This window comes from Mytilus galloprovincialis, chromosome 8, assembly GCF_965363235.1.
Source record: "Mytilus galloprovincialis chromosome 8, xbMytGall1.hap1.1, whole genome shotgun sequence".
In the NCBI taxonomy this organism is placed as follows: Eukaryota; Metazoa; Mollusca; class Bivalvia; order Mytilida; family Mytilidae; genus Mytilus; species Mytilus galloprovincialis.
The window spans coordinates 6,360,117-6,384,547 of NC_134845.1; the positions used below are offsets into that span (position 1 = coordinate 6,360,117).

General features: G+C 31.0%; 2 protein-coding genes across 7 annotated transcripts in view; one reads left to right on the top strand and one right to left on the bottom strand.

The window, feature by feature from the left end:
• The window catches only part of LOC143084945 (vascular endothelial growth factor receptor 1-like), a 64,660-nt gene extending 55,164 nt beyond the window's left edge, over positions 1–9,496 (bottom strand). For all 5 annotated transcript variants that reach the window (XM_076261034.1, XM_076261033.1, XM_076261032.1 and 2 more), the window contains exon 1: positions 9,185–9,496. In XM_076261034.1, coding sequence (XP_076117149.1) covers positions 9,185–9,260 — 76 coding nt within the window. In that variant the 5' untranslated portion in view covers positions 9,261–9,496. The remainder of the gene's footprint in view (positions 1–9,184) is intronic.
• Positions 9,497–9,729: 233 nt separating this feature from the next.
• LOC143084947 (proteasome maturation protein-like) lies at positions 9,730–24,294 on the top strand. Of its 2 annotated transcripts, none has more exons than XM_076261035.1 (6): positions 9,730–9,828; positions 18,096–18,187; positions 18,718–18,778; positions 19,461–19,562; positions 20,604–20,697; positions 24,167–24,294. In XM_076261035.1, the coding sequence occupies exons 1-6, from the start codon at positions 9,817–9,819 to the stop codon at positions 24,232–24,234; spliced, it is 429 nt and encodes a 142-aa protein (XP_076117150.1). In that variant the 5' UTR covers positions 9,730–9,816; the 3' UTR covers positions 24,235–24,294. The 2 variants fall into 2 exon arrangements, with proteins under 2 accessions (XP_076117150.1, XP_076117151.1); XM_076261036.1 differs by lacking the exon at positions 9,730–9,828 and adding an exon at positions 15,045–15,067.
• Positions 24,295–24,431: the final 137 nt, after the last annotated feature.

Genomic DNA, 24,431 nt, shown 5'->3' on the forward strand with positions numbered 1-24,431 from the left:
TAAATGTATACCACTGTCCGTTGTTACTGGGACGGTGGATTTTTAAAACATGTTTAACCCTGCCACATTTTTTATATACATTTGTAGCTTTCTGAGGTCTGTCAATTAACTTGCAGTGAGGAGCTTGTAATTCAGTGGTTGTCATTGGTTAATGTCTTTTGTCAACTTATAGATTTTAAATAAAAATGTTTTTTTATTTTATTGAAAACATTTTTTTGTACTTGAATGGTCTAGACAATATCTCAAGTACTTTGTGCACAATTAGTATAAAACCTGCCAATTTAAAGTCATGATTTGTTATAACATTAGAATAAAACATACATGTAAATGGATATCTTTGAAAATGAGCTTTGAGGGCAATGCAGATTAAGTATCAACTTAAGAAATTTTGATTTCAGTATAGTTTACGACTAATCTGATATTGCTTTACATTTTGTAGATTAATTACATACATGTACTACTTGTATATGTAATGTTTTTCGACCAAGGAAATCTATCTATCTATATATAATCTACTAGAACTCACCCGTGATATCACGGGTCCGTGACTGAATTAAAGTATATAACTATGCGCAAGCCTTATTTTAGTATTAGTATTGTCATCTGATAAAGTGTGATAGATTATAAGATACACAGTTTTTCTCTGCTTTCAAGTCTTTCTGTTTGAACCCGTCGAACTGAAACAGTAATATTAATTATTTGGAAAACAAAAGGTCCTGGAATGGAGTATTTTTTAATGATTTAATCAACAGCATTGTCCTATATAAGTTATAAATAAAGTTGAATTCTTTGCTTCGCTGTTTTACGTCATGCCCACTAACAAATTGAAAACTGTACCTATACGCCTTATTTTTAGTCCAGATTTTTAGTATTCGTATTGTTATCTTAGAAAGTCTTACTGATTAAAATACTACAATAGGTAACAATTTGACAATTTAGTAGTGTCAACCCTGTGGTTATGACCCGTGTATATAGCATATTAATCCTGAATACACCGTTTGGTGGTGCGCCTGTCAGATGCGGAACGCACAGATAAGGTAATAGGTAACAGGTGAATATACTATTGGTATCGGTAGCGGACTCGACCCGGAACTTCTTAATTATTGGCAATATTAATTACGTGGAAAACAAAAGGGCCTGGAGCGGTGTAATTTTTAATCTACACCTTTGTACTATATTAGTTATATATAAAGTTGAATTCTGTGATTCGTCGTTTTTACGTGATGACGGCTGACAAATTGGACCTCGTAATTTTAGTATTATAGATACTTCCAAAAATAAGTTTCATGTGGAAAATGAAGGAATAATCTATACGATATTCCTGGGGTCATATGCATTTAGGTTTAAGCTATGTAAACCAGATTCAGATGTACTTTAAGTTAATTTGTCTAAAAAAAGTTTACTTGTTTACACTTCATAATAAAGAAAACCCAACCTTAATTACTATCGTTCATTTAATAACAAAACTATCACACATTATACATGAATGATAATACATACAAAGTATATAAAAAGCAAACTGAACTGATTAAGAACAGGGTCACAGTCACTCAAAATCAATACATTTTTCAGAAAGAGCAACAATTCTATCCAGGATGTTATTTCCAGAATTCTAAAATACCCTAAACTAATTGTAATTTGATACAGCTTGTAATGTATCACTTTTATAAACTCCATCAACATTTAATAATTTCAGAAGCACTGATATGATTTTTTACAAAACTGAAGTATTTTGGGATTATCTTTTTTTAAAACTTAATCATGTTAATCGTATCTTCGTTATGTTATACAGCATGATCATTGTTAACTGGTTTCAGCAACAGCCAGACTAGAAACTTGTGTTTTATAATATCTCTTTAAATATAGGTCAATATGTGCTTCTGCCAGAAAAATTTATACTGTTGGGTAGAAATGGCACAATAAAAATCGTTATACTAGCTATAATATTGATAGGGAAATGACATTTCTGCATTTATATCCACAATGTATCTACAAAGTAAATCGCAAAAGGTCATGAACGTCAATGAAGTAAATGATCATGAAGGGTAATTAAAATAACCCATGAGTGTTTATATGTGGATAAATGAAAACATTATGTTATTCATAAAATATGTTACATCTTCAGACAAATATCCTTGGTATTTTAATTACAAAATAGTTAACTGTATCTATGGAAACTTAAAAAAAAACACATCTGAAAATAGTTTGTAGATATAGAGGATCACGTCTGTGTAATCAGTCGAAGATTCAACATCAGACATTCTAAGCTGATTCTTAATTTGCTAAAATGTTAAAATAAAAAATTAACAAGGGTAAGGAAGGGGCCAAGGGTAGATCCTTTATAAAATAATGTGTTGTTTAATTGTGTCTCTGGAAGTTCAAAACCTAATTAGTTGATTTGTTAATTGAGAATTGGTGTATGTTTGTGTTGGAAAAAAATAATAGTCCCAGGTTTGGGTAGAAGCTTTGAAGACATTCATGTCCAAATTTGTTCCATTTGTTGTGTGTATAGTATCTTAAAGTCTAATATTTTCCTGAAACAAATTATTTATATCAATTAAAAACAAAATAGGCGCATTGCATTTGCACCAATTATTACAAAAAGCAAATTAAAGATTAAATTTGCACCATTTAACAGGTGAAATAAAACAGATAAGGCCATAAAAAAGAATAGGTTTGTTTGCCCTATAAACCTACCCAGAAAATAGCTGCCTACTCAAAATCTTTTATTGTCTTGATGTGATTTTTTTTGTTCAGATATATATGCAGGAAGACTAAATCTAAACATCCGATACTTAAATTTCTCTTTGTCAAAAATAGAAAATGCCTACCTATACCTACCCACTGTCTCAATGTTTGGGTAGGGTTTGGGCTAAGCAAAATATTTTAAAGTGTGGCCTAATTTAAAATAGTTCTTCTTACCCTAATTACGATATTTTAATGGCATTTTCTCTGACATTGATAAATGATTGTCATTTTTTTTTAAGGGGGGTATTATGTATAACCATATTATTTTCATAGTGGTTATATAGGATAACTGATTTCTGATGAATGTTTTAATTATGCAAACAAAAACATGAAAAACCGTGTTTTAAAGATTGTCAACAGTCTCTTTAGCATAAATCTATATGTTATACTATTTTACCTGTAATTCTAATTTGGTACAAATGAAATGCTTTATTTTGGCCAGTCAAAATATGGTTTGTGGCGCAAATGAAAGTTTTGTTTGTGTGCAAAAGGCGCAAAAAGCAAAGCACTGAACTATTAAAATGATTAAATCTACATCTGAATGTCCTTTTCATGTGACAATGAGTAAACAGGATATTAATGCATTCTCTGAAAATCTAATTTTAATAAGAAATAAATTAAGGATGAGACTTTACAATGGGGATTTATTCGACTTTGTTTAAAAGTTATCATGCTAATCATATTAAATATTCATGAGAAAACATTTGGGATGATCACTTACAAAAAATGTATGTTTATAAAAAATATTTTTTTCTCAGGTGTACTTTTGGAACACCTCCCAACTATTTTATAGTAAGCTGTTGTTAAAAAATATTTTTGTGTTGCATAACATCATCTTCATTTGCCTGTTTCTGGTTTCCATCAAATATTTATATTTATACATCAACTGATACCTTACAGTTCTACACATGTTACTGATTTGAAGTAAACATCATTCACCTATTTATATGCAAACTTTATTTTGTTATTATCTTGTATAAAAACACAGAATTAACCACTGTAAACTTTACAGATATACGTTTTAGAATTACATAAACAAATCAAAGATATTCTGTGTTGATGCTGATTTGTAAAATACAAATAAGTTTACTTTAAGGACTGGAGTTCATGCTTCTCTGGTGGTTGTTTAAGCAGCAGGTGGACAACTTAATTCTGTCAGATTTTCTCATAGGCAGATCCAGGGAGGGGGGCTGTAGCACACACACACCCCTTTTTCATGGGAAAAATTTGGTTGATTATATAGGGAATCACTGAAGCAAGACTGCAAAAAAGATCATGCATGTTATAAGTCCTAATTTGTATGTACAATGTACAAAATTATAGACCCCCAACACATAATAAAACGTTACCATTTGAAATACCCTTAAAGTACAATACTAAAATTTATAAACATTCGAGTTAGAGAAATCAGACATGTGATTGAAATGAATTGTGAATAATAAATTGTCCATGTGATAATTAAGACGTGATTGATGTGTACCTGTATTTCACTACAATGTAACTAGACCAGGTGGATTTATATTTGTCACATTTATCATGTTTATCATTGAGAAATACAATTGCTATGTGTAATGTTGCTATTGTAAATGTAACTAATCCAATTTTATGCAAATCAATCAAATATCACTGTCATGTGTATTCTGAAGTATAAATTTCAAAAAAATAAATTTAACACACATAACTTCAGAAATTTAAAAATAAGATTTTAAACTCTTTAAACATGTTAAAAGGTGAAATCAAAGCTGAAATGTGGTTAATGTATTTTATCATCCATATATGTAAATAAATAATACATGTACTTGTTAAATAGACAGTACATATTGTATCTTAGTCTTCACATCTTATGTCTTAAAAGTAAATAAAAAGGACTGCATATTGGATATGACTAAAATTCAGTCACAATAAAAATGTTGATGGTGATCATAAGGAATATCATATTCAAGATAAAACTTTTAAGAAGTTGTTAGAAAAAAAAAATTTCAAGAGTAGACACAGGAACATGCTATCACTAAATAGCTAGAACTACCTTCAAAATGTGTTATCAAACAGGCTCAATCAACCAGAGTTTTGTTTGGTATAGAGCAAACCTTACATGCTTATTCACAGTGAAATCAGTACAGAGCAAACCTTACATGCTTATTCACAGTGAAATCAGTATAGAGCAAACCTTACATGCTTATTCACAGTGAAATCAGAAAACACAAAAGTGAATGTACAAAATGTATGTTTGAATACTTAGCTCAAACAACAAACATTTATATACATGATATATAAACAATGATAAATGTGTTCTACTCTAAGTTTGGAAAACATACATTTATTTTTCTGTTGTGAACTTATGACACAATTAATATAACTTATTGGTTAAATTGTAATTCCTTTTAACTAGGACATTTAAATCTATCTAGTATGATTGTCCTGTTTTTGCTGAAAAATAAATTCATAGTGATTTTAAAGTCAAAAGTAAAGTCATGTATTTTATTGTTCCCTATTGATATACATGTATAATGATCATTGATTATAGTGAAATCTCCAGATCACTTCAATCAACAACTTTTTACTATTACAATATATGTAGGTGTTGGGTTTTATAATATTGACGTTTTCTGATGATTAATACATAGATTGTTAATATCTATTTTTAGAATGGTCATCTTGTTTGTCATGTAAGATTATTCAATCTGAGTAACAATGTGTAATAATACTGCAAGTCATAAACAAAAGAAAAATGTAACAACAGAGGGGCTGACCCGAAATAGAGGACTTAAAAGTTTGACTAGCTTTATCAAAGAATCTTATTCAAATAAAGGACTGAAAAAATAAATAGATGGACACCTGTGTATTCACCCTTATTTTTTATAAAATCCTCCTAAATAATTTCACATATATACACAATAGACAACTTTCGAGTTCGATGCATTTCCGTCAAAAACTCTTGTTTTAGTGAACGTCATTTGTGAGTTTAGGGGCGTTGTCACTTCCGTTTCAATGTTGAGCGAGTGGTTGGAAAACTATAATTCTATATTGTACGAATTATTCAGCAAATTAAATTCTCAAAATTGACAATCAGCACTGCTGTCATTAGGGAATTGTCATTAAGTACCTACAGAACAACCATTATTTCTAGTTTATCCTGCACAACGACAATCACTAAGACGCTTGATGATGTAAATAGTGCAGGGATACAGGCGATCCCCTCTATCTGGTAAATGACGTCATAAAGGCGCGCATAATTGACGAGTTTTTGCCGGTGAAGGATGAACTCGAAAGTGGTCTATTCAAATTACATACATGTACAAATTTTCAAACATGTACAATGTACATGCAAGTAAATGGGAAACTGATTGAAGGCAAAAATCATAATTTTATGGCTCTTCTCATGTTTATAGTTAACTTACATGTATATAATTATAATGTACCTTAACATTCATTTCAAATTTCCACATGAGCCAATGTATTAATGGTCTTTGTAGTTTTTCCAGTAATAATGATATGGTAATTAATGAAAGAGAAAATGAGACAACATTTAAAAATATAAATTCTGGCTCAGAGAAACTGAATAACATCTTTTGAACATGAAACCATTGTTATTTGATATATACAAATGTACACAATGCTTCAGTCTGAGTCTCCTGTTTGTGGATAATGATGTCACAGGTATCTATTCCTATTGAGTAACCCCCACCCCCAGTTTAACAAATAAGAAAAATACGTATAGGTATTAGAGTGGTTCATTGCATAGCTTAGTCTTGTCCTGTTTTATATGATTTTTTCAAATTTTTACCATCAACAATAGAGAACTATTGCAAGGCCTACAATGTGGAAATCAGATTATATATACATGTATATATATATAAATACTCTCTTACATCTTGCACAGGGAATGCTTATAAGGATACTCATATAGTCATACATGTATATATCATAGCACACCTCAATTTAGTTAATGGAAACAAAATACATTGCATGTTACTTGCCTTGGGAGATGATATTATAAAGTATATAATCTTTAAACATTGTTTAATATGTATCTATACCAGAACTTAATAATGATGTAATCATCGATTACACATTTTTACCTACAGGGAATTGAAAATCAAATTGACAAAATTACATTTGATGGCAAGTAATTTCCCCATTATAATGTGATCAAAGCCTCTTCATTGTTAAAGGAAATAGCTCATTGACCAGTCAGTAATACTTTATATAAACACATGTAAAAATATCTAGGATAAACCTAGTTAAATCTCTAAAGGAAATGCTTTCACTCTGACATACTTCAGAACAAAGTCATTCAATGTACTTAAAGGGGTTTAACATATTATTAATTTATGTGCAAAAAATATTTGATTAACTACAAATCTAAGCAGCAGAACCAATTCAAAGAACTATTTTCATGTTTTGCATTTGCAAAATCTATTCTTTGGCAACTATATATCTTAATCCTCAGCGTACATGTACCGGTACATGTAATTTAAAAAACTTAAATATTGAAATAAATCATTTATTTTGTACTATGTCTACATGCATATTTGCATCAGCCAATTGTCAGATACCCTTGTACAATCATACAGACTATAATCCTGTTAAGCATGTCTTTCAGTAAAGTAACTAGAAAAGTCATGTACATCATATACATATGAAATGTATTGGTTGTAATGTAAAGTTCAATAGGTTTTATAATTCTCTGTGGTTCTACATGTTCTCATGATCAGTATTAAGCAAAAGATGTGTACGTACATGTACATGTATCTATGTATACATGTATGTCAAAAAATAAATCATGTGATATATACATTGTTCATGTATAGGTAAATATATATACACTTGGAGAAGACATTTCTGACTTGAAAAACTTGTGTCTAATTGGTTTGTCCTTATACATGTATATTGAACAATAAAATATGTAAACTATAATTGTTTTGTGGTTAAATTTCACTTTTAAACTGGACATTTAAAAAGATACTATTTGTGAAATACATGTACATTTTTGTACACAAATGTATGTATATTTCTCAGGTTTATGATGATTTTGGTTAGACCTACTGTGGCTAAAGGCACACAATGTATTTTGGTTAGACCTACTGTGGCTAAAGGCACACAATGTAGTGCAAAACTTGTATTTTACAGATACAAAAATAAAAGAAGGGGTATAATATTTATAGAATTGATTAAAGTTACAACAACTTGACAAAATCGACTAAACTAGGATTCAACCAACTATCAGAGACATATAATACAATGTCTTCGCAACTAAATAGCAGACAAGCGCTAATACTGTACATGATCATGTACATTGTATGTCAAGCTCTTACAATGAGTGTACATGTACAATGTATGTCTAGACAAATTGTGAATGAAATTACAAAATAAGACTTAAGACCTACAATCAATACAACAGTTTATAAGGGCAAAAGTCACTTGTATACATTTGAGTATGTATGTGTCTTATTCAAATAATAGCAATCTCTATAAACTAGCCTTGCATAGGAAAACTATCCTCTTGTTGACCTGCAGCCAGAGGGAACACAAATCATTTCATGACTTGTAAAATAAAAACACATTAAATGATTATGTTTGTTTTGTTGCATTTACTATATTCTAAAAAAAAAAAAAAGAAGATGTGGTATGATTGCCAATGAGACAACTATCCACAAAAGACCAAAATGACACAGACATTAACAACTATAGGTCACTGTACAGCCTTCAACAATGAGCAAACCCCATACTGCATAGTCAGCTATAAAAGGCCCCGATACGACAATGTAAAACAATTTAAACATGACTTTTCAGAAAGAAATTTTGAAAAAAGACACTGGCATTCAATGAAAAGCATGCACTTAAATAGTGACTTATATTATCAAAGGCTACATGTAAGTGTTTCCATTTAAATTTGACTTTAGATATACATGTAAAATGTAGATACACTGTACATGTACATGTATAAGAAGATGTGGTACAATGTATGAGTGCCAATCAGACATTTCTCCATCATAGTCCATTTAAGTCACAATGTGTATTTAAGAAAACCATTGAATGTCAAAGTTCAGTCTTCAACATGGAGCCTTGGCTCACATCGAACAGCAAGCTACAAAAAAATGTGATAGGGCCCCAAAAATGACTAGTATAAAACCATTCAAACAGGAAAACTACATGTACCAGATTAATCTATATAAAAAAAAACGAGAAACAAGAAACAATTATGTCAAGTAACAATGTAGGAATCACAACAATAAAAGATTTATACTGAACATCAGGTTTCTGACTTCCAGACAGCTGCAAACAAATGCAGTTGATTTAAACGTTTTAATAGGTAGGTACCAACCTCCACCTGTCCACCCTTACCTGAAACATCACAACATAGAAAGACACACTATAAAATAAATATATATACATTACACATGCACTTGGTGGAATATCTTATTGTTAAACTTACGATTCTGAAAGGTATCTACTGATATTATCCAAAAAATCACCACACAGCATACATGTTTTGAATGTGTATAATCCATTTCCAGGTAAAAAAAATTATGTTCAGGTGCTTTAAACTTTTTCTGAAGCAGTTAAGAGCTAATTTCCATATGTATGAACATAAAATCCAAAGATAATGTACAATTTATAATTCAAATACACACTTACTCCATATCAAAAAACGTAAAAAAAACAGACTCAGTGTGATTTATGTGTCATTTTCACTTTCTATTTATCAACGTCTTTCTCATCAAACGGATCAAAGGAGTTCCTTTGGCTAATCCAATTATCTCCCCAAAATTAAAAAAAAACTCAGTTGTACAGAAAGCGTAAATATATTCAACTGAATCTGCCAAAACAAAAAATCATTTTTTTTGTAAAGCATTATCTCTTTGATATGTAGTTTAAGCGTAGTATTAACAATGTTTGAACGGAAAATACAAATGTAAAAGCTTGCAGGAGGTAAAAATATCAGCCTCTGAGTAAAGGGGTTCCCCGTTCCCGGAGTGTTCGGATTTTTTCATGTTCGAGTACGATAAAGCTCGTAGCTGGGGAAAGCCCACTCAATGCGCAAGACAGGAAGTGTAATTTACCAACATGGCCAACTTGGTAAGAAACCTGACTTGCAATTTTGATTGAAATGATTTCAAAGCTTCTTTCGCTTATAAATGCTGTTTTACTTAATGAGAATAGTCAATTTTATTGTTTCCTGACTCTGATAACAACATTAATTATTTTCGCTTTCACCCAAGTAGTTGTTTCCCGTATTTAACAGGTCAGGAATAACCACCAATTGGTGGATTATACCTCAATTGAGGTATAATCCACCAATTGAGGTATATTGATATAGACCAATTGACGTATAATTCAGGTTTTTTTGTATTAAAATGCTAGTGTGAGATAGGAGCATGATTTTGCAACTTGCAACCTATTTTATGACCCCTAAATATGAGGCAGGTAGTACCTGTGAATGGGGACGAAGTCTGTATGTTTTTTTTTTTTTGATTTAAATCAAACATGTTAAAAAGAGAAACGGAAATACCGTAACGTTTCCGATTTTGGTTCTGTTGTTAGGGATTTTACTTTGACGTTATTTAAGTTATGACGTCATGTTCAATGTAAACAAAGAAACGCAATGCATCAGGTAACGTTTATTCATACCAAAGACAAAGAATGATTAAAAATGAAATATTGGTATTGTGTTCCTTGAGTTCCTATATTTTACTAGACTAATCAAAGTCTCATGACAACAAGACCGGAAGCAGGAAGTAGAGTTATGTGTTCTGCGCAGATCCGGAAATTAAAAAACGCGACAAAAAAAAAAAATTGAACGATTTTGAGTTCATTAGTACAATGAAAAATTCGGGAAATTTTCCCGATTTTTTTTTTTTTTTATTTTTTTATTGATTTTCTACTGTAATAGGGGACTTCGTCCCCATATTAAGTCCTCCAAAGGTTTCAGTTTTGTCAAAGCCTGCTGCATCTCTTGAGAATACACCTTATCGCTATTTAGTCCATTCCGGGAAAAACAGTCATTTATACAACTTCCTGTTTTGGTTCACCGGCCGAAAAATGGAGGTCATCAGTAGTGAGCTGAGGGAGAAAAAACTTTAGAAAGTGTTCATCAAGAAACTTTGATATCGTATGATCCACTTTTTTCGAAATTAAAATTGAAGTAAAAAAATATTTTGTTTGAAGTATTACGGTAGTTTAAACAGGTCTCATTAAAAAGTATCATGCATGGTGAATTGTTTAAACAGGGTCCCAGATAGCTTCAACTGGATGAAAAAGTTGTGTAATTTTAGAACTTATCCGGAATGGAATAAATAGCGATTAGGTGTATGCATGTGTACAATTCTTTTGTTGAAACATTTGTACTATTGACCATGATTGACTTTTGATAATGAAAGTCAAGTATTAACAAAGAGCTCCATTCACCTGTGGAGTTGTACTCATGATCACATGACTGCACACAGTATTGATGTCCATTGACAGGTAATTAGTGGTTAACTTTCCAATCAAGAATTGACAAGATAACAATAGAAGAAACTGCAAATACAATTATTGATTAAATGCAATATGTTATGTGACTATAATAAACTAGGAATATTTGACAAGTTTTCATACCATAATATGGTTTTAAGAAAACAATGCTCCATTTTGGTGGAATAATTTGCTTTGAAAAACAAAGAATTATACACCAATTGGTCTATATCATTATATGTCAATTGGTGGATTATAAGTCAATTGAGGTATAATCCACCAATTGGTGGTTATTCCTGACCTGTTTAACGCGAATGAAATTATTTTTCATGACTGGGACACTTTCTTTCTTTTGAAGCTTTCGAGACGTTTCGGCTACACAACAAGTTTGACCACATGTAGTTTCGTTCACAGTGGTAAACGCAAAATTCGGTGTGCCATCATTAAAGTTAAAAAGATGAATAAAAAGGCTAAAGCAAACTTTATTGCATAATTATTGTTTCAGTCTGCAGACTACAAGTACGAGGGTTTGGATGGGGTTAAATGATTAAAAAATAATGCCCTTAAAAAATGAAGATTAGAGAATAACGGGCAAATAAAATGAAGATTAGAGAAAAAAGGGGTTAATTTTTTGAAGATTAGAGAAAAGGGGGGAAAATTAAATGTTTACAGAATAACAGACCCCAACCCAACCCAACCCAACCCCACCATCCAGACCCTCAAGTACTATAGCACTTTATAGCTTTACAGTTGGAACTTCACAATAATGTGTCTTCCAAAAAAGATGGCAAACATTAGCATGATTAGTTGATTAAGCAGGTCATGGTGGTTTTTTTTTTAATGAATGTGGCCCCATCTTCCAAGATACCCAAATATTAGCTGCGGAACCGTAGCTCTTAGGTCTTTATTTTCTTTTTACTTTTTGCAGACCATCCGCAAAAAGTCCATAGATACCGAAGAGCTTAGGTTCTAAAGCTACACAGATATAGCGTTAAAAATTTATTCATTCTATGAAGTCGAATAGAAATTTGAGTTAGAATTGAAATTGACCATGCTCTTAGTTCTTAGTTGTCTGAGAAATTATACATGACAAATCGCCTCACTCTTGTTAACCAACTCTCAGTAGATTAGTTTTCATTTATATTCATCTAGATATTACCCTTTTTTCAAGTTTGGCGAGTTGGCAGGATTAAAATTAACGGGGTTTAACCCTTTTCAGAAGTGGGGTGAGTTGGTAAAAAAGTGGGGCAATTTGGCCAGCTTCCGTTGTCAGACATGCAGAAACTGGACATGATTGATTTGAATGTTCATACAAACAAAATTAATTTTAAAATGGTAAAACTTACAAAGACTAGGAAGACTGGTTCACAGCCATAAGATTTAGCTCATTCCCTGAGAATCTTAGTCGTTCAATGTATCTTAGACTACATTGATAAAACATTGAGTCCTCCTTCTATCAGAGCTCCAGATAAGAATTCACAAATAGGAGTTTTTACCCACCATTTTCTTATGTAATTGGGTGATAAAGTTTTTGAATTGCATTATCAATTTTAATTCACCCCTCAAGCAAATATCAAATTAGGTTTTTCACCACCAAGCTCCTAAATGTATTGGGTTTTTATACAGTGTATCAACACAATATTGAATATATTTCCATCTTAAAATATATATATGTCTTTCTTTGTATATGTGCTACATGTAGCTGTTTTATTCACTGACGAGCAATTGTACGTTTAATTTGTGTTGCTTTTCAAACGTTCTGCTGGGCAGTTTTGTATTTTCTCACAACTTATATAAACTGTAAAAAACGGATATATATTCACTCAGCTAAAATGAAAAAATAGTATATAAACTAAATAAAATTATACTTGAATGTTTTTGTTTAATTCAATTTACATAAATCTGAGTTAAGTTGTCCCTTATTAGAAATGATTTCCAACTACATATCATGTCATAATTGATTTGGCTTTTCACTTTTTCCAACTGATTTGGTTTTTGATGAAACCCCATTATTATTATTAGTCCAAATATTTATGACGTCCGGCAAGGCTATATTATTTTTTCTGGGACGTTATTAGCAATGTTCTCGTTAAGGTACGCAAACACGTACGCCCGTGAATTCGATGGACCCTTCCTAAAAACACTAACTGAGTCTTTCTATCATCATAACTTTCCCTCAGCTATTCAAAAGAAGCTGAAAACATGCTTCTATTCAATATTTTTACCGGACATTAACTTTCGTTTTAATTCATTGTATGTAATGATAAATCCCGAGAAATTTGAAAAAAATATGACAACATGATACACGCTAATTGGATAAACGTTGAGAAGATTGAAATGTTTTCATAAACATGTGTACCTTTTGAGCGACAGAAAATTCCAATGGGGACTTATTTCAGCTACTTAATGCAGGGCTTTATTTTTAAAACGAAAGGACATTTCCAATTATTAATATTATAAAAATAGAATTGCACGAAGACTATAAACTGATAAGGGTAAATAACGCAAACGATAGAGAATAAAAGCGTTGAAAACTCATGGTTTTGGCATACAATTGGGTTTTTCTTTGAATTAATTGAGTTATTGAACCCTGCAATGGGCAATTGCATTGGGTTTTTAATTATTTGTATTGCGTGATCATGCAAATACGCAGCTTATCTGGAGCTCTGTTCTATTGATTGTAATCAATTGCCCATTAGTTTTATTAAACCTCACAAACCTGTCATACATGTATCATGCACAATTTAATTGGTTAAAACGTATACAAGAATCTGCAGGCGTAGATACTGATATTTTCAAACAACATTCAACTCAGGGTGCCAGTTCACTAAAACAAACAAGTTTAGAGCCTAGACTTTGTTTTTGCTTTAATTAAAATTTATAATAAATTGATAAAGATAAGCAAGAATTCGTATAGAAATCTTTGATTTAAGTAAATATTTGTATTCACATTCTACGTACAATATTGTTATATGCCTGCCAAAAATAATTGCGATCATATATTGATATCACATCGTTGTCGTCAGCTTTGTCTTTGACTTAGGACATTTGGTTTCAGGACAATAAGATGAGTATAAGTAAATAGAAATCTATGAAATGTAAACAGTAAACACAAGGCTTATAACGGGTTATTTAACCACAAAAGGAAGGTTGGGATTGATTAACAGTTTATGAATTAGGGGCCTAAATAAGCATTTTTCTAGTTTCCAGACAATAACTTGTGGAACTATGTGGAGCATTTAATTACATTTATTTCTTCAAACTTCAAACTTTATTAATCAAACTCAGACGCAGTAACTGCGCTACAGGAGCATCACATATGTATAGTATATTATAATTACAGATGACAGAATGAGTATAGAAATTATCTTACATGTATATATTAAACTATATGATTTCAAGTTATTTGAACTTATACAAATGTATTACATATACAAAGTAAATATAGGTAGTAGCATTACCGTATATATATATATTATAATTATTAACACATATTTCAAAGGTAATACACAAGTTCATGCTTCAACTTTGTTTTGAGTGTACTCGATTCGGTTACAGTACGTCACGCCACCACGTGTAAATAGAGTGTTGTGTTATGGAATGTAAATAAATATGTCATCCGAGTACTAGATCATGAGAGTACTAGATCGTGAAGTAATGTGACTTTTCAGTTTGACTCTATAAGAGTTTTACAATCTTTTGGAGGAACCATGATAGGTGAGTAAGAACTTGTGTATTACCTATATTCAACATTTTATTCATTTTTGAGTGGGGTGCTCATATTCGGCTGGGACACAATTTCGCTGTTTTATGATTTTTAGGTGAAAAAACTTCAAAGGTTAGCTGAAATGGAAGAAATATGCTGGTAAATTATATTTTTACAACAAAATATGATAATTTTTTTAACTAGGACAAAATTTTGGCACTTAAGGCCAATTTCCTAAATATGAATAACATGATTTCAAAGAAATATTTCTAAGTAATTCTTTGACTGATTGCCCTATAAATTTCAGTTCTTTACACCTTTGAAATGTTTGCTATCCATCTATTAGGAAATTGATTTGATAAATATTGGTTAAAGCTGCATTTAATTTGCTTTTAAATAGATGTGTAAAAATGGCAAATATGTGTCCCCCTTTGACAAAACATCAGGAAATTTCAAATAGCCTTTCATCTAACTTTTCAGATGATTTTTTTTTTAAGAGAAACAAGTTTTCAAACTATTAATATTTTGCCTTTGATGTTAGGTTCATATAAAAATATCAGCATATACTTAAAAAATATAAAGACCTAAACATAAACATGATAAAGTGCAGAAAACATGGAAACTTGTGGCAAAAATGAGCACCCCACTCTATGGATCTCTGAAATTATACCACAAGTTTCCATAAACAAATGGATGATTAAGATTGACTTTTGGGGTTATGGCTCAAACCATTCAGAAATAAGGGGGAAAAACAAGGGTGTGTCCTGGTTAATGAACAATTATTGAAGTACAATGTTGTGTTTGAATTACCTCCCTTACACTGCTTTTAAATTATGTATAAAAAAATGTTGTAATGTCTTGAGATGATAAGCTGTCAATTTAAAAATGCTTATTAAACAGGCAGTGGTTAGGAGATATATAAAAATCTAATTTTTTTTTGCTCAGTCATTTTAATAATAATGATATGCAAATAGTGAAATAATAATTCACTTTTAGCAGTCAGTATATATATATATATATGGTTCCATTTTGTCATAATAATCTAAAAAACATTGATTATGAATTATTCACATGCGAGTGAATAATTTGACTTCATTGAATCCGTATTCATGTGAACTTCAATTTAACCCCTAAGCTTGAGATGGATAACATGTAAATTATATGTGTAAAGTTATTTAATGGAAAACAATATCAACAGTGAAAGTGAAACAAAGGTAAATCATTTGGATGACTGATTCTATCCTCAAAAAATCATTCTAATACATGTAAAAACGATGATAAAACATTTATTTTTCATCTATATAAATATGAAATTAAATGGACCTACATTTGTAGAATAATCCAACAGCACGAGTTTGCTTAATCTATTTATATCTATATTTATTTTTACATGGCTTATATGGTCATCAGATGACTTTAGAGGTCAATTCGATCTGTGTAACTCCATAGGAAATTTGAATTGAGATCATGACCATATATTGAGGTAAAGAATTTGTAGGAAAGAGGGGGGGGACAATTTTTTCTCAAGATTTGAAAAATTAAAATGTAAATTTCTTCAAATTGTTTTTTTCAACAAAAAAGAGGGGGGGTTAATTTTTTTTGAGAGGGTCAATTCACAATGGCATAGTGTATTGCATAAACGCAAAAAAAAAGATGGGGTAAATTAATTTATTTTTCAGGGGGGGGGGGAGGTAATTCGCAACAGCAGAGTGTATTGCTCAAAAGCAAAAAATTGAATATTAATTATATAACCAATTCTAAGTTCTATACAGTTATTCTGTGTCAGTAACTTATTATTTGTCAAATATCTTATTACAAATGTAACAATCCAAAGTCAGACCTGTATCAAGCCTTATACTGTATTCATGTCTGCCCAAACTGTTCCGGGTTGGACCTCTGCAGTCGCATCCAGCTGTGCTCGGCGAAGCAATTTACTGTATCATGTTTTGAAATTCACAACATGCTGAAATGATATTATCATGTATTGATGTAAAATAATTAAATGTTGAACGAATTACACGTTTCCTTTTGCAAACAGTAAATCAAATATACACGAAAATGGCAAACAAATTTTTATTGCAGACATTATTTTATTTTACATATTTAAAGAAACGTGATCATCTGACCTCCGGTAAATTTTTTTAACATTATAAGTATTTTTTAATTGAAAGGTATAATTTTACAATTAAAAGATAATGAAAATACAAACTAAATTTATCTTAGTGTATGCAAGCCAGCTAGGTCACTGTAGGTACACAAATCCACTTTATTTAAGTAATACAGTAATTCTATGCTGATGCATTGAGGGTCAAATTTCAAATAGGACAGTACAGCCATGACCATGATGACGCCTGTGTATCTATAATTGGCTGCAAATATAAACATAATAACATTAATGATAAGTCTACATACATGACAAATATTTTATAATTTTTTTAAAAACCAGGACAAGAAGATGTCCACTTGCTTAAGTTAGTAGATTTGTGCTATGTTATAAAACTGATAACATTAATTATTTAACTTTGGATTATTTTAGACAGAAGCATGATTTCCTTATTGACTTTAGTACTTATTTAATGTGTGACCTTTGAAATGACACCAAAGTCAAGTGACTTGAGATTCTAAAAGTAAATATTTTGTTACAATCATGATAATTAATAACAGGAAATTCTCACTTGCTCTCTTGATCCATAAGGGTATTTATAATCAATTAGTTCAAGTGAATTTTTAACCAGGAAACTAGAAGTTTGCAAATTTAATTTAAATTTAGGATAAAGTTGAAAAACGCCTTTTCCTTCAATCATTGTTATGATTGTAAAAAAGTTAATTTTAGATCAGCAGTTGTTTTCAATTCCTTAAAAAGACAGATTTAAAAAATATTAAACATGATTCATATATTATAAAGGTAAAAATAAATTGAGAAAATAAATTAAAAAAGGGACGAAGAATATTTAAATTACCAAAAATTGCTACTACCGGGATTCCTACAATTTTGCAAGAAATAATATTTATATATACCAACCACAGAGATATTTTATTGGGGGGGGGGGGGGGGGGGGGGGGTGCTGTTTCATCATTTTCATCATTTTAATGGAAGAAAAAAACAGTGAGCCAAATAAATCCAAAGCAAATTATTACACTGTCATAACTATACTTTTATGCTTTATTACCTTTATGTTTTTTGTAGAATTATCCCTCCATGAGACCCTCAGTCAGAGGAGAACACACTGTTGATATTCCAGAAGGACAATATGGAGTTCCTAATGTGATGCTTCATGGGTAAGAGGATTCTATATACCCTTATATAATAACTCTGTATAAATAAAAGAAGATGTTTGGGTAAACTCAAAGGAGACTATAGCTCATCAAACCCCAAACCTTAAAAAGAAATAAAATATCATAATTGCAAAATACAAGTATATATACATGTATGATCAGGTTGTTGTCTCTTTGACACATTCCCCATTTCCATTCTCAATTGTATGTGTATATATATATGATCTATGTCATTCCTATAAGGCTATAATACATTTACATAAGTTACCACATACTCTGAATGTTCTTTAATGAAAAGCATTTGTGAAAGGTCATTGTTATAATGTATGTTAATGATTTATCATCAATATATATCAGCACTGAGTCTTCGTTCCCTTAAATTTTTTATTTCAATTTTCTATTTTATTAGCAACCTTGCATCACTAGGATTCTTTATTCTTCTTTGACATAAGAAATGATAAATAATAAGTTGGATTTAAGATTTTTAGTTTTATGGATATAATCGTATTTAATAAATAATTCCTTCCTTGCAGTTTACAACCAGGAAGAAAATTAGAGAGAGCAGTTCACCCCTTAGAATATTCAGAAAAACATGTATGTATGCTCACTGTTGAAATTTTCTTATGAAAAGTATTTGACTTTCAAGAATAGCCAAGCTTAATGTTAAAGCTAAGGATGGCAACAACTATAGGACAACAAGCAAGGCAGACAGCTACCAACAACAACCACTATATTACAAGCTACTGAAGAATGCTTTGTTTAAACATGGAATAGTGGTGTAACAGCACAATATAAAAACAAACTACAAAAATCAAATTGAAAAGTCTCCATTCAATAAACAAAACCTAAGCATCCAAAAAAAATAAATTTCAGCAGCCTGTGTTAAATTTTCAGACTATCAAATGATTTAAAAAAGTCGAAAAGAGTAAGCAGAGTTTATACTTCAATTTTCAATTAAAAAACCTTATTACTAATATGCCTATGTTTTATGTTTTTACATGAAAAGATGAGAAAAAAGTATCAATATCATTATCTCAAATGAAGCATTATTTTGTAATCAGTCAGCATATTATCATTATTCAGTGAATAAAACATTGTTAACAAGAATATGGGATTTCAGCTTTACTTGCATTGTCTTCCCTAGAAAATTTTGATGCTTGGTGGGTCTATGGTGAATTTGCAATGCGGAGCACATCTTTATTGAAAACAGTTTTATCTAAATAATTACAGAACAACTCCTTGATAACAGTTTTTGTTATGTTTTTATAAATTTCAGTGGGATGAGAACAAGAGAACAATGGACTTTTCCATGTTACGTAATACACAGGGATTACATGCACCACTCAAACTACAGATGGAGATTCATACAGCCAAACATGTACGTACTATCAACTTGCCAGTAATGTATTCAAGTTCAGGTATCAAATTTTTACTGATGGAATTTATAAGCAAAGAGCAGTAAATTTTGACATAAATAACTTGCTTCTTTAAACAATAGATTGATGAGGGGGTAGGAGGGGTCCTGTTCCTGAAAAAAACACGAAATCCCGAGGTCCAGAATTTGAATAAATTTAAATCCCGAAATTGGAAAAAAGAATTCCGGGATCACGAAAAGGGTCAATCCCGAAATCCTGATCTTAAAAATACCAGATCCTGGAGTCCCGATAAAGGTCCTACCCACCCATTGATGTTATTTCTGCTGAACAGATCTATTTTACATATAGAGATCTAATTGTAGGCTCTGCCTAAATTAATATAAGCATTGATATAATCAGGTAAAAAAAAAAAATAGGTATCAACATAATTTTTTTTATCAAAAATCGCACATTTGCTGGAGTTGAATCAATTATTGTGAAAAGTAATCGTCTCAGACTTTTCACATAACTAACTTACTAATCCTCGTGTCTTTTGCTTTCTGATGGTGTCCATTCCAGAGCTGTTTTGGTGATGTTATCCTGGTCTTTTCTTAAGGTGTGTCCTAGCCATCTCTTATTTAGACTTTTCACATACTGGTACATATTTTTGCTTGAAAATTAAGACTATGCAGCAATTCTTACAATACAATAGGAAATATCAGTTTGAAGTTTTGTTGTTTTCATAATAAATTTATGCTAATAGTGTTATTTTGCAATACAATTGTGATAACTAAGGTATCGGGTGGCAGTCATGAGATGGGATATTAGAATAGAGAATGGAAAAGGGAATTGTGTCAAAGAGCAGAAAACAGCCCCAGGCCACAAATGGGTCTATACCTAGCTGGTTCCTTTTCAATAATGTATAATAGCGAATTGGTTAAACTGCTTTATTTATAATTCAGATACCCAGGTTTCCTTACAACCAATTCAAAAGCCATATAAAGTGTAATATTTTGAGGTTTTATGAAATATTTGTTTGTTCAATGATTATCTTATTTTAACAGTTTGGTCGCCTGCCATGCTTAGCAAGTTCCAATACCATGTTAGATACCCTTACTGGACGAGATGATCTCATTAACTTCGATGACATATTCAATAGTAAGTTTATAGACATACATAATTTAATTAAGGCCAAGAAAACAGAAATTTGTTTTTCCATTATGAAACTGGAGTTGGTTTCACAAAAATACTTACTAGGACTTGGACTTTGGCAAAAAAAAAAATGAATAAACCAGCAGCCTACAAAACAATATTAAAAAAAAACATAATGACTTTATAGCCTTAAATAATTATCGTTTGAACTAAATGCTCTGCGTTATTATTCTGTTGTGAAATCAGTACGTTGAATGTATAATAGAAGTACTTAAGGAAGGAAGTACTCTACAAAGTACTTACTGATTAGTGATTGACTATAATTAGTACTATCTGACACGGGCATGTCTAGAGGCAGGAGTGGATGTGGGTAGGGATTAATATTTATATAGATACTTACAAGAATTTGTGAGAAAGATCATAATCTTCTGTGAACTAGATAAATAGTAATGAGTTATTTCCCTTGGTACAAGGAGGAGAAAAGATTTTTGTCATGGAACAGAATTGAGACATAGCTATCCTACATTCCATTGTTGATAGTCTCATTATTTTTGTTCAATTTCTGGTTTATTAAAACTTTAATTACTTTTTGTCATGAAACTAGGAAAAACTTTTTTTTATGATCAATAGAAATAATCTGAGCAAAATATTGAAAAAAGTGGTATTTTTATATTTTTCTGTATTTTAATTATGATAAATGCACTGAACAGGTTTTTTTTTTAGTTTACATTGATTTCAATTTCTACTGTTGATTCATTAATATTTGTTACATACCAGTTTAAGTTGATTTTGTGGATAAAGAAGAGTACACATTTTTGATAAGGCTTGTAGGTGGACTTTTGTAAAACCATGAAATCAAAAATCAATTAACATATGATTTTTCAATAATCCTCAAAATTTGGCACCAATGAAAAGTAAATGAATTCACAGTAATCTAAGGTTGACGTTTCCCAGACATCAATAACTTTCTCAAGCCTACTTGGAATTCAAAGAAACTTGAACAGAAGAAGTAACATAATACACCAAACACATTGGTGAAATCTGTTTCTCTTAGGCCATGGTTTTTTAATTTGTTGGTTTACAGATCCGCCGACCCTATTTTTCTGATTTACAGAATAAAAATAAAATTCACATTTCATGCTTTTTTATTTCCGCCGACCCTAACAAATATATTATCCTTGAAAAATAAATAAAATATTCTTTTTTATGACATGAAATGCATTAAACACTAACAGAATTGATAATACTTTGTATTGTGAAAAAATACAACTTAAAAATAATCTGTATGTTTACATATCGTAAAATAGACATATCTAAAAATAGACAAATCAATCATAACTGACCTTGCATTTGCCCAAATAATTTTGCGGAACGAAACCTGTGTTTAAAACCAATTACACAACAAGTTCGTTTCCCGTATTTGTCATCATTCCATAAGATGCATTATTTCATAGAAAAATGGAAAGTGGACTTGTCCAAACGTGGAAGACGTCAAGTACTAAATATAAACAAATTAAATGAATTTTTCTTGTTTTTATAGATAATAAAAAAAAATCAACCAATCGGATATAAAAAACCGGGGATGCATGACAACTGATGAACCCGATATTCTCGTTTTTCCTGTCTATTTTTGACACGAATGTTGAAACTTAGTGTTTGCAATTTTTTCTTTATCAGTTTTTCGTGGTTGAAGATCATTATTTATCAAGTTTCCTGAAATTGATAAAGAGCTACATGAATCTGTTTTTTTTTTTCCAACTTACCGACCGGACTTTTTCAGGGGGAAAATTCGTAAACCAACGAATTAAAAAACCCTGGCCTTATAATAATTAGAAAATATTTAAACAAATATTATTTTCCTTTTGGAAGGTAGTAGAAAGTTGTGTTGTTTATATGTGACATCATCAGGCATTCTAATGCCGACAATGTTTGTAACTTTCATTTTGATTGGATAGCTTCACACAAATTTTCATGGCATCAATTCACAATTGATTTTGTTAAAAGTAAATTGAGTTGCAAAGGGAGATAACTTAGACAAATATGAAATGTAATGCAAAGTTACCTATTTTGTTATGTAGAAAGAAACCTGATACACTTATTCCATTTTTTTAAATTAGTTTTTAACCGGATTTTTGTGACAAAAATGTCGGTTATTGATTTGGGGATGTACGTCGGGCGGCCGGGCGGTCGGGCGGCCGGGCGGTCGGGCGGGCGGGCGGGCGGGCGGCAATCAAATGTTGTCCGTGCATTAACTCATGAACCGTTCAACCAAAGCTTTTAAAATTTTAATATGTTATTACTGACAACTATACGAAGGTCAAGTTCAATAATGGCGATTTTGACTTTTACCGTTCAGGAGTTATGGTTCTTGAAAGGCGGCAATCAAATGTTGTCCGTGCATTAACTCATGAACTGTTCAACCAAAGCTTTTAAAATTTTAATATGTTATTACTGACAACTATATGGAGGTCAAGTTCAATAATGGCGATTTTGACTTTTACCGTTCAGGAGTTATGGTTCTTGAAAGATTGAAAAATGGAGTTTTCAGTCGTGTCCGTGCATTTACTCATGAACTGTTCTACCAAAGCTTCCCAAATTTTAATATGTTGTTACTAATGACAGAATGGAGGTCAAGTTCAATAATGACGATTTTGACTTTTACCGTTCAGGAGTTATGGTTCTTGAAAGATTGAAAAATGGTGTTTTCCGTCGTGTCCGTGCATTTTCTCATGAACCATTCAACCAAAGCTTTTGAAATTTTAATATGTTGTTACTGATGACAAAATAGAGGTCAAGTTCCATAATGACGATTTTGAATTTTACTGTTCAGGAGTTACGGTTCTTGAAAGATCGTAAAATGGCGTTTCAATTCACGTTGTTGCATTTACTCATGAACCATTCAATCTAAGCTTTTCAAATATTATTATTTCAAAATGATGATACTGATGACAAAATGGAGGTCAAATTTGATATTGATGATTTTCACTTTCACCATTCATCAGTAATGGTTCTTGTGATATTGCCAGGACACAAATAAATGTAAATAAATCCGGTTTGCTGTCGTTGTGACAGCCTCTTGTTTAATTTAAATATCAACACGCATGAATTTTTATTTGAAAATTCTTATTAATCAATGTTCTTTTAGTTCAATGTATCCTCTACAATATATAATATTTTAGCACAAAATGTGATTTGCCTACAAATGCTGTCATAAAAAAAAAATTTCTTTAGAATAGCATCAGATATACAATATTTGACAATGTTTAACAAATTATCTCCCCTGTTTGCTGCTTTTAGTCTTTATATTGACCTTCTTTAGAGTCCTAATTGATTGCGTTGGTCAAGCTGGTATTATATGGTACATTAGGAGATTAGTAGATTTGTAAGCTGGTAATGTTAGTCAAATAGACCACTGACTTGATGGTGTGGATCAAATGTTTGGTATTATTTCTTAATATTTCCTTCTTTTTTATAGGTCCATATGAATCAGAAATGGTTGGAGATCCACATTTGTTGTTGGAGAAGAGACAAGGAATGTTATAAAGTTTGTCATAGACATTGTCACACTGTTCTGTATTATCTCAATAAATTTATGTCATAAAACATTGTTCCATTTATGATACAACAGCAAAAGATATTGTTTTGTCGAGCCTGCGACTTTAGTCGCAGAAAGCTGGACATAAGGATAGTGATCCGGAGGCTGCAGTATTAGCTAACTTATTAAAAGCTTAATATTTTAG

Coding starts and splice junctions, on each gene's coding strand:
- LOC143084947 (XM_076261035.1), top strand. Junction 18,188..18,717: donor CCTAATGTGATGCTTCATGG/GTAAGAGGATTC, acceptor CCTTCCTTGCAG/TTTACAACCAGGAAGAAAAT. Junction 19,563..20,603: donor AGATTCATACAGCCAAACAT/GTACGTACTATC, acceptor TTATTTTAACAG/TTTGGTCGCCTGCCATGCTT.